Source organism: Mixophyes fleayi, chromosome 6, assembly GCF_038048845.1.
Source record: "Mixophyes fleayi isolate aMixFle1 chromosome 6, aMixFle1.hap1, whole genome shotgun sequence".
NCBI classification, from domain to species: Eukaryota; Metazoa; Chordata; class Amphibia; order Anura; family Limnodynastidae; genus Mixophyes; species Mixophyes fleayi.
In genome coordinates, this window is record NC_134407.1 from 61,632,691 (window position 1) to 61,644,852 (window position 12,162).

The window sequence follows — 12,162 nt, forward strand, 5'->3', positions numbered from 1 at the left end:
TATTACAGAGCTGGGCTGCTGCCTGCAGCTGAACCCTGAAGGTGAAAAAGAGGGATAAACATAAAATAGGATTAGAGAGCAAGAGAATGAACAGATCTGTCCACGGCCATCTGTAGATACACTGAGAATACCTGGACATAAGACAGAGACAAAGTATCCGCTATAGAAATATATTGCTTCAGATTAAATAAAATCTCAGCACTCAACATCGCTGATCATTTTGTAATAATACATTACTGCAGCAGTACAGGACAGTATGATTCGCTTGGACTAGTCTTGGATGCAAAGACTCCAATGATGTCTTCATTCATACAGACTAAAACTGTAGCTTTTCTGCACAGGACAAGTAATAATGTTATTTTTCAAGGCCACAAGCCATCATTTTATTATTTTCACTATATAGTTTTTTTCCAAGTAATCTTACCAGAAAAATTTCTGCTTCTGGGTACACAGAATTATTCACTGGCATCCAAGTACTACTGCTTAGTGTACTGCTTAGTGGGATAGCTGCATGTCTCAGCTGGTACTGTGTGTCTACCCATTGACAAGTTGACCATAGGCCTGTCCATTGCCCTAGGTGGTCATGTCTAAGTTTTACCTATCCCTGAAGACCACCCTCTCTTTAAATCACCATGGCCTCATTTTAACAATTTTACTGTTCTTTCGACCATTAGCACAATTCAATTCACATATGTAAAAGGACCAAAGTGAAGGCTTTCCAGTGTCAGTTATGTGTGTATTCAACTATTAACCAAATGTACATGCACACGTTAGAGAGTTACATCATATATAAGTGTACATACAAAGTATTACAGTAAATCCCGCTTACTGACATCTCCTGACCAAGCATAAAAATGAGTCCATTTGCATTGCAGCTCTTGTTCTGTGACTGCATTTGTACAAGGAATAGATCTTCAGCATGAAAACCAAATCAATGATAGTGTTGTAGAGGTATTGCACTTTAGAAATATAGGCGTAATATCGCAACTAGTTCTTCACCAAAAACATCAAATGTTATGGAGGCTTCTTTATAGAGCTATATAGAAATAAGTTGCTCTGATTCAGGAGCTGTCACTTCTGAGAACATCATTTACACTGCAACCCTTGAAATCAGTGCTTAAACCAATGTGTTTTCTAATCCTGGCATAGGGAAGTCTGATGAGCAATGATAAGCCTCATATTGGGTAAGGCAGTCTGTTTTAGCACTTGTCCCTCTCATGCCATGATTGGCATATACATGACATTCTCAAATTTAATATCGTCTGCATTGAAGATACTTATTCACAACTTTTTCTAAAAATGTTCAATTCTACCTTAAACACTTGATATGATTACATTTATATTATAATAATTCTAGATATATATTTGCTTTATTCATAGCTTACTGCTATGTATTATATTAAAACATACTATACACAGATGCATTCTACTTAAAGAAACAATCCCATGAACAAAATTAGGTGTGTTTTTTTAACATAAATAATTGTGTCAGGCTATAAGAAACAGCTTGGTAATAAACCTTCAGGTTGCTATTAAATAATCTATAGTTCTGCATGGTTTGCACAGTGTCATGTGACTACCATGAAAACCACAGTCACATGACACATGTTGTAATGAGCAGAGAGACTTTAAAACCCTCCTCTAAACTCAGTCTGCGTGTGCACTGTAAAATCCTCCCTCCTCCTTCTCCTTCTTCTGCCATCACATGACCACAGAGGGTTCCTACACATTGCACAACTCTGAGAAGTATTGAAAGGGCAGGAATGGAATGTATGGAAAGCAATTCCATTGTTCCAGCTGAAAGTCTGAGAGTGTTACTGACAGCCATACTAATCTCCCCTCCAAAGAGATTTTGAAAAGGACGAGGTCATTTTTCTTAACTGTCCTCCTACACATCATTTTTAGATGCATGCTTAAAATGTATTTAACTTGCTAAGGGGAAAAAAAATGTGGTATTGCAGCTTTAAATGTTCTTGCTTGATGTTCAAATAGTAATTTCTATTTCCCAATCTCAATGCAGTACTCTCATGAATATACAATTGTTAACAAACTGTATCAAATGAAATTGAATTTTGCATTGTATTTCATGATAAAAGCGTCTTAGTTTTTATTTTATATACTGTTTTGGTCTGATGTTCTGCTTTTTTATTACTTTAGTTAGTATGTGTTTTTTTCAGAATGAATACTGTTTTTTATTAAGAGATTGAATAAGATCATGAGACCAGATATTTCACAGACAGCGATATACTAAAGAAGTGGAGCATCCAGAGTAAAACACTGGCTATGTTCAAAGCTAAATTTAAACTGAATAAATTGCACTCTTCAGTTGTATTTAAATGTGCACTAAATAAAAAAAATAATTCTCCTTTGACGTACATGGATTCCATTTGCAATCTTAGGAGTTGAGTAGTGAATAAATAAAATGTTGTTAAAGTTTCATAAGTAAATCTAGGATCTAGACTTTAAATCTCCTGACATTATATGTCCCTGTGTTTCTGCTGTCCAATAGGAATATTTAAGTACCACTTTTGCAGCACTGCGCTCCAATCAGATTCTTACTTTGAAGGTTTGTGGGTAACTGTGTCTAAACAATGTCTGCACACAAAGTCAGGACTAAGGTCTTAATGTTGCATTTCATCATTGATCTATAAATTCTGCTTAATCTAGTTTTGGGTGCTTCAAATCGGATGGGATATTGACACCTTCTCTTTATATGTACAGCGCATCTGCTGGTGAAATATAAGCTAGTTTATATAATGAGTGTTCTTGAAAAAAATGCAATATAAGGCTTCCTGACATTGGATGACAGACAGTTATAAACTATACTTCCATTTAAATCACTTGGAAGAAAGGTCGTATTTTTCCATTCCTCTTTTACTTGGAAATCTAAGGTACATCTCTTTAACATTAGGTGGAACACAGAAGTCTTGTACACAACGTCAGTCTGAAAAAAGAATAATCATGGTTACATCATACTATAAACATTAAATGTTTATTTTAGTTGAAGAACAGTGAGTGAAATGGGGAAAACTGTAAATGATATTTGAATGTTAAAGTGGAACATTAGCAACATTTTAGTTTAAATCTACAACTTCAAAACAGGGTTGTTTGTAAATTGTGACGGTTGTTATAATTCTCAGCATTATTATAATGATTAATTTTCACTGATATGACATAAAATAGCATTTAGCTTATTTTAGTCACCAAGGGGATAACTGTGTATATATAGTATATAAAGTACAATTAAATAGAAAGTATCAAAGGTCATAAAGTTCTGTTGACTCTGAGTCAAATTGGCTGTGAAATCTCAGACCAGTACTTTCTAAGTTCACTTGATACAGGCTGGTTAGATTTTCCTGCAGACTGGACAATAGGCAAACTTCCCTTGAACATAAGCTTTCTTTCCACCAGAAAGCAGCAGAAACATATAGAAATCAGTTATGTTTTGCAAATTGCAAAGATCCAGCTCAGGCGTACGGCCAGATCCTGCAGGAGACAGTACATCTGGAGGATGACTGCACTGAATCAGATGTGTCCATCCTCTGACCTGAATATCCAAAGCCCTGATAGATAATTTAAAACTCTAGATCGGATATTAATTAGTAGTCATGGGGTTTTTTGGAGGGAGGGGGGGGGGGGTTCAATACACACTATGAAAGATTACATAATCCACCAGTAGAATTGTAGGTATGGACACCTTTAGTTTATTGGTGGATTTTCTCTTACTGTATTTTAAAGTTTTAGATAGCAACCTCACCGGTTTACACAACCATAGCAACACTGCCACCTACTGATTGTGGCTTGGTATTACAAATTATGGATGCATCGTAAATGATCTCCAGCAATGGGATTTTGAAATCAGCAAGACAAGCATAATATTATATCTATATCATTGTTAATATTGTACAACATTAACTCCAGTGGGAATTATGCCACACTGAATTAACACATGAATTGTTAGGACAGAAGCTTAAGTCATAGTGGGGATAATTTTTTAAAAATATTGCTGTATTGACCACTGACCTCTTAATCTTATATGAATTCAACAGTGTTGTCACTTAAGCTTCTGTGTTCCATCTTAAGACAATGTCACACGGGCTTCTTTGTAGCGACATCTTTAAAGCTCGCAAAACAATAGTTTATTTTGTGCGGAGCATTTGTCATAAGGTAATTCTGCTCTTCATTAAAATCAATTAAATATATTTTCTGCTACCTATAAAGAAGCCTGGACCTTAAAGAGCAGTACTCAAATGTTCTATTTGGAACATTGTTCTTTCTTTTCAAAAGCCTTCTATTTGTGCTATTTCACAGTAAAACATTCTATTACCCTTTCTCTGTTCTTTCCTCTCTTGCCTTGTTCGATCTTCTGACTTGTCACACTTTGCTGGCCTTCCTTGCACTGTATCCTCTCACCCTTGCACTGGGAATTTCTGGTCTGGTGTCCCCCTTCAGCTGTTGCCTGCTATGATTAATACAGTGCGGGCGGTTCAGCCAGCGATCGTAAGAAAGCGCATCTTCCAGGTATACTCCTTTATTTGCTTGGCATTCTGGCTCATTCACTGACTTGCTTCCCAAAGGGTTTCTTATAGACTTTAGCAGTTTGCATTTTTGTATTTGGTTTGTGTTTATGTTGTTTAATTAATTCTAATTAAACAATGATACAAATAATGTGCATGATAATAAAGTGCCCGTAGCATAACTCCTGCTGTAATCTATTTATAATTTATCTTAACCTGCATAGATCAACGCCATTATTCCATGAAAGCTTAACACAGTCCATTAGAAACATATGTGGCATTGTGTAGTGTAACAACATAGCTAGTTTTTGATATACGGTTTCATCTGTATATTAAAGGAAAAAGGGGGATTGATAGGTGCCTGTCCTGTTATTATAATGGGAAATAAAATGTTAATTCTTAGCCACCAAACCACACCAGCCATGAAAACACTACTTGAGTAGGACACTTTACTATTCTGGTATTGGTTGTGTAGCCACAAATATAGTTCAGTACAATTCATGAGTCCATGTTATAAGATCATACTTTGTTCAAAGATTGTACTGATGTTGTTATAGTGTGTGTGGGGGGGGGGGGGGGCAGTGAGCTTTAAGGGTGCAATAATGATTTTGCTGACAAAAATAAAATCTATTTCATCAGGTACTTTTGCATATGAAACTGAAAATACATTGAGCCAACGTGTTATTAATGTGCATAAAGTATAGTACAAGTACTTGAAGGAACCTGATTATCAGATAATAGTTGCATAAATACCTTCTGCTCTCTTGAACGAACACTTCTTCTCTCTTCTGAGAGCTGTATAATGTTCCAGAAGTGAGGTCATTGAATGACTGACAATATCTAGGGATTAGTACAGTCATAAACTGATACATAACTCCTTTGTTGTGGATCAGACCATGTGCTAGGACAGTGAGGTCTATAATCAGATGGCACTGCAGATTACTTTGTAGCCTAGGAAATGTATTGGTGTATATCAATCTTAACTTAAAATATCTCCCGCAGCATGTTAGTAATGGGTTTCTAAAAATACAACATTCCCTGAGTAGTACTCTCATTAATCTCTGCAGTAGATCTGCATCTCAAAGCACGATGCACGCAGTTGTTCAATTACAACTGGTCCTTAACCTATAGAATTTACAATTTACTTTTGCCTTTGAACGTATAAGAAATATATCCCTTGGACCAGTTAGTAATATTAATGATCCCTAGGTGTCTGTGCTCCTTACAGGCATAGGCATGCAGTCAGCATATTCTGACTGCACCACATCAAAATATATTGTAAAAACATAGACCAGTCTCTTGATTTACACTAAATAAAGGACATCTATACCTAAAACACAAGTTCCAATATAATAAGAGGCATATTCACAAATATATACGTGAAGGTTCCAATACCCTGATGCAACAGATATTGTTTTCTGTTATATATCATTTCAGATATAGATAGGCCCGTTGTCTTAAACAAGTCTGATGTGCACAGGAAAGAAATCTTCCTCTGTGATTTTCTCATATATTTTTCATTCTGATAAGTTCCTGAGCTTTTTACATGTACTTGTGAATATTAAGAGCTCTTTTATATACAGTGACTTGAAGTTAAGGTTAAGGGCCCAATACATTTTTAGATGCTTTGTGCAAAACTTAATTTGAAATCAATAATAACACAGTATTCCACAAACCTAGTTTCAGATGCATTTAATAACGAGTGATACTTTCCTAATTTCATCATTGGCATTGCATAGTGGAGGCAGGGTTTAATGACGCAAAATCACGTCATTAAGCCACACCTCAACTATGGGTCAGGAGGATGCTTATTTTTCCGGGAGTCTGGGAGGACTCCCCAAAATTTGTGAGCATCACGGAAATTCCGAGAGAGTAGGCAAGTTAGTATATATTCCATAACAATATTTGTTCTGATAGGCTATCTGTGCACAGGTATTAAAAAAGTTGAATACACTAAAGCTGTCAACTGGGTATTTTATGTATATGTCCCCATCGTGGGACTGATTTAAAGATTTGGCTTAGTTCAGGGACTTACTGATAAATTATTATCTGAATAAACAGCCTGATGTAGTACAGTTCAGCCTCTAATACAATATAGCAAAACTATGATCTTTGGCTATTTTCTATTTCAATGGCACTATGATGAAAGAAAAAAAAATCATATTATGAAAAAGAAAGACAGCAAGCAGGCGCCCACATCATGTTTCTAAACACATATACATTGTCTAGATTACACATGTGACACTAAGCTGTTTTCCTATAAACAGCAGTAATAATCTAATGAGGAACGTGCTACTGAGGAATTGTTCTACCAGCAGTACTCATAATCCAGACTCTAAACGCCGCACATCACTCTGGCACATTCAGTTTCAGGGCAGAATATTTATAGAAGGAATGTCGTCCTTCTAAGAAATCATCGTTCCAGCAGCATGGATGCTGTGGGCCATGTGTCATTGTAAAGGAGCCGCATATCAAAAAGTAGGACACCGAGGATTATGCAATTTTAAGAGATGCAAAGAGAAGGCACTTTAAGAATTCTAAGCATCGCTTTTATGGTGTGCCTATAATTCCACTAACTCCATTATCTGAAACCATCCCTGTGTTTACATATGAAAATATCATGTGCTCAGAAATTATATATGATATTAATAAAGTCTAGGGACCATCTATTGTATAAGCACTTGTAAAGTTTTCTGTACATCAAAATTACAGAATTGAAAGGGTTAATGCCTGCCCCTCTGAATCATTTGCTTTTAAATTGCTAATTTTATTATTGCAAAGGTAGAAAAAGTTGCATATTGGCAGACATAGAAAAAAAAGTCTTGATGGAGATAAAAATATGAGATGATAAAAGTAGCAATTTACAGATACAGTTATAGGAAACCCCTTGATGTTTGACGCATACTAACTCAGAACACAAAGCTTGCCGGGTATGTCATACCTATGTTTGTGTCTGTAGCCTCTTGCTGAATAACGACCACATGCTACATCAGTGACATAGATAAAAGGTTGAAAACGCATAACTTATGTTTTGTTCTTCTTTTTCTTTTGTGTTTCAAAATTAGGGTGAACAAGGGCAGGCGGGTATCCAAGGTCCTCCAGGGCTACCTGGCCCACCAGGACCATCAGGACCTCCGGGAGATCCTGGAGTCACTGGGCCACCTGTAAGTTTTGAATGTCTCCCTTCGCTCACCTAGAAATGTTAAAACCGCATCCCTTTGTTTGGAGAGACAGTTGTGCTACTTGCACATTTTTAGATCACGATTAGGAACTACTACATCTCTTTTCTAATGTTATTATTCAATTTAATTTTAGAAATAAAAATATATTTCACAGGTTTATGTTTCAGGTTTTGTTACATTAAAAACAAACAAAAAAGTGTGCAGACACCAGTCCCTGATAGGCCAAGAAGTGAGGAAAATAGGATGTGGGGGACAAGATAAACCAATCAGACAATAGATCAATAGATGGGAAACAGAAGGAGGAGAGAGAGGGAAAATGAGACAATAACAATGAAAACTCAATGTTTGCTTCAACTATCATATGTGTTTTATTACTGCCAAGCTGTCACATATGAAGTTTGCGGCTCACAATTAAAAGATGTTAAACTATATTGTGCTGTGTTTTATGCCTGTGTGAGCTAACATGGCTATATTTTTTTGTATTTTTAAGTAACAGTTTAACTGTGTTCGAGTTCGAATTGGAGGTGTGCGTGGAAAGAACTATACATTCTATACAGTGTGACACTTTACACATAAACAAGCTCACTCTATTGTTAAAATTTGTTAGCTCGACCTGTTTACCTTGCTCGAACCTTGCTGACACCTTTTTGGGTAAAGTTTGAGAATTTATAACATATTTTTGAACTTTAGAACCAGTTAGACAAACCAAATGGAGAACTACTTTGAAACAATTTAGAGCATATCTAATGATCAGTTTTCCACAACACATTTTTAAAACAATCCATATAGAGAAAAAGGATGGTCATCTTCATGCTATTACCCACAATTCCAGACTGACTTGTGTGACTAATCTGTGATTAGCTTCTAGGGCCACTGGAGGCTTATAGGTAACCTGATGTGATCATTATTTTTCCATTTTATTTTTTTAATTCAACTGTTCCAATGACTAGACAAAGGGTAGAAGTCTTTCAGTGTTCAGTGTTATCATTGGTCCTGTCTTTATCAAGGCTATCACTATCCAAACACATGTGTCAGAGGGTGACACCAATGTTATTTCCTCCAGACTTCTGCTAAATACCAGGGAGAGGAAGTAACACTGTGACTTGTAATGATCCGGGTCTCAGCAGAAAATCTGACTAAAAAAAGACCTTGAGCAACTTTGATGTCCCGATCCATGTGTTATTCCCATGCTGGAGATAGCAGCAAGGCTAGCTTAAAATGAAGGGCTCACAGAGTTTATCTGTATTTATAACGCTATTTTTCTTCCTGTCCCAGGGAAAAGCAGGTGAGCCTGGTAAAGATGGAAAAGTAAGTCTAAGTCTGATCTATGTATTTCATTATAATACACCTTTATTCTCTATACATTTCACAGTATATTGATTTTGTTTGTTACAATATTGACTGCAATGCAAGCTTAATCCAGCGGCGGCGGCCCACCTTCTGGTGTTCTCCCAGCATGCTCTGCGTCTGGGTATATGGCTAGGCTCAATATCCAAATGCAGTGTGTTGTCCTGCGTTCACCAAAGCACATGTAGAACCGATATCTATTGATTATTTGTGTAGCTGTTGTCATCACAGGGTGAAGGGAGGGGCAGAGACCCAAAGAGTGGTTGGCAAGTCCTTTCAGAAAAAGATTGTCCGCTGATGGGATGTACAATTGTCACTAAGCACAAAACACGCGTATGTTTATGAGGAAGTAACATGCTGTAATCTGTGTCTCTACTGTCCCACGTTCTTTATTTGTGGAAGCTTATTATCTTTTGTCCGCTCTTAAAATACAATGATACGAACATCACTTAATATTGAATTAGATATATCACATCTATAAGCCAGTAGTATTACCCGTTAGCAGTGGTTCTTAAAAAACATCTATCAGTCTATTTGCACAGAGTCTCTTGAAAAACATAATTAAATCCTTTGCAAATTACTTATTTGTTCTATCTGCTAGTTGTAATTATGCAGTTTATGATCTGTTCCATGTTGGTCAACCTGGGTACACACTACACTGTTTTCGTTCAATAATCGGCTCAAACAGCCGACATACGACCACTCGTTCAAAAGTCGGGTCAGTGTGTATAAACTTCCGACCGATCCACAACAGTGAGTACGAAATTACAGTCATTGCTCACGACAACATGGCTGTAAAAAGTCGCTAAAGGGACATCCGCTCTTCCCTTTATCGTCCTAAACAAGGCTAGTGTGTATGCAGTCCATGGACCGAGCGATCGGAACATCGATCGCATGTAAAATCGCTCGGCATGTAGTGTGTACCCAGCTTCAGAAATAATAAAATATAGCTAAGCCTAAAGTGTTAATCATGTGTAATGCGCTTACTGTATCTATACACTGTAATAGCCACCAATAGTGTCTGTTTGTTATTGTAATGATTCTTTTCATTGTCAGGGCTTGGCTGGACCTCCTGGACCAAAGGTACAGAAATGTTTATGTTTGCAGCAATTGTAATGGTTTTATTTTCAGTAAAAAAATAGGTCTTTGACATGGGTATTTTCCATTATAATTTTACTAATAACGATAATAATAATTTCCCTGCCTGTATAGATGAGGGTCGAGGGATAAGTAAGAGAGGTAGGTGCCTAGGGATAAGTAAGAGAGGTAGGTGCCGAGGGATAAGTAAGAGAGGTAGGTGCCCATGGATAAGTAAGAGAGGTAGGTGCCCATGGATAAGTAAGAGAGGTAGGTGCCGAGGGATAAGTAAGAAAGGTAGGTGCCTAGGGATAAGTAAGAGAGGTAGGTGCCGAGGGATAAGTAAGAATGGTAGGTGCCTAGGGATAAGTAATAGAGGTAGGTGCCTAGGGATAAGTAAGAGAGATAGGTGTCTAGGGATAAGTAAGAGAGGTAGGTGCCCATGGATAAGTAAGAGAGGTAGGTGCCGAGGGATAAGTAAGAGAGGTAGGTGCAGAGGGATAAGTAAGAGAGGTAGGTGCCTAGGGATAAGTAAGAGAGGTAGGTGCCGAGGGATAAGTAAGAAATGTAGGTGCCTAGGGATAAGTAAGAGAGATAGGTGCCTAGGGATAAGTGAGAGAGGTAGGTGCCTAGGGATAAGTAAGAGAGGTAGGTGTCTAGGGATAAGTAAGAGAGGTAGGCGCCCATGGATAAGTAAGAGAGGTAGGTGCCGAGGGATAAGTAAGAGAGGTAGGTGCCGAGGGATAAGTAAGAGAGGTAGGTGCCGAGGGATAAGTAAGAGAGGTAGGTGCCTAGGGATAAGTAAGGGCGGTAGGTGCCCAGCACGCATGGGTTACAGTTTAGCTCAAATTCTATATATAAGCCAGAGAATTGGATCCTCAATATAAAGTCTGCAGCCGCTTTTCCCTGACTTGTTAGCTCATTAAAGACCGTCAGAGCATAGGAGGATAACATCTAATCTCCATAGCATTGCTATGTACTGACCATGCAATGATGCCATATTTATGTTTAGAAGCCCAGGCCGATGGGTGTGCTTTGGCATCTTTGCATTCCTTGTCCCTCCACTGGTTTATATTCTGATCCAGGCTGGAACAGCCATTAAAACTTTAAAGCTTCACCCATGTTTTGCATAAATATGTCATTGTATAGTGAATTGCTTGATTTGTCATATCATGGGAATGACACTAAACATTCCTGTGACATCAGGCCAGTTGATATGGGTTCTTTATATGGGTTGTCAGACAGACCAAATGACACACACATTCTCCCAAAATATCGAACTTATATTTGCTAAGTCTAGTATGCCATATATATATGTGTGTGTGTATATATGGAAGTATATTCTTGATTTTGCAGCCATACATTTACTGATTTGTATGATTATGCATATAAATAAAACATTTATACATTTTTGTGTAAGAAAGAAAGGCATTTCAGTTCTGTATATTCCACGTCATTGGATATAACCCTTATTAAATTGAACCCTTGGTATAGAGATCATCCACTCTAATCTATGTAAACAATGATTTTACCATCACACGCTATGGGAGAAAACACTTCTATCTTATTGCAGAATAGAGTAAGATTTCTTTAACATTGGTCTTCCAACTGATGAAATCTCTGGTCCTGGCAGATGTTAATTACCATTTTTTCCCCGTAAAAAATATCTTATATCTTACAAGTTTATTTATCTTGCAGGGAGAGCCAGGGACTTCAGGAATCCCGGGAAGGAAGGTAAAAAAAAAAAAATGATGTTTAGATCGCTCTGCTGCAATAGAGGAATGTAAAGTGTAACAAAACATTGTTGAAAATAAACACTATGCTAATGTCTGGTGTCACAACTGAAGCCTGTGATACATCTGACTAATGTTTCTGACACGTAGGTTTATATATCTGTGAAACTAGTGATGGGGACAATTTTGTTAGCTTTCTTTTATTATTCACATAATTGCTTTGGCATAATGTTACCATATGAGATATTTGGCACAAAATAAGGTACTTCTCATGGAACAGATTTCTGGGTAATTACATTTAAATGG

General features: G+C 37.2%; 1 protein-coding gene across 1 annotated transcript in view; it reads left to right on the plus strand.

Moving 5' to 3' along the window:
• COL13A1 (collagen type XIII alpha 1 chain) overlaps window positions 1–12,162 on the plus strand; it is a 141,735-nt gene that overhangs the window by 61,779 nt on the left and 67,794 nt on the right. The window contains exons 12-16 of the mRNA XM_075216711.1: window positions 2,510–2,566; window positions 7,583–7,681; window positions 8,975–9,007; window positions 10,103–10,129; window positions 11,822–11,857. Coding sequence (XP_075072812.1) covers window positions 2,510–2,566; window positions 7,583–7,681; window positions 8,975–9,007; window positions 10,103–10,129; window positions 11,822–11,857 — 252 coding nt within the window. The remainder of the gene's footprint in view (window positions 1–2,509; window positions 2,567–7,582; window positions 7,682–8,974; window positions 9,008–10,102; window positions 10,130–11,821; window positions 11,858–12,162) is intronic.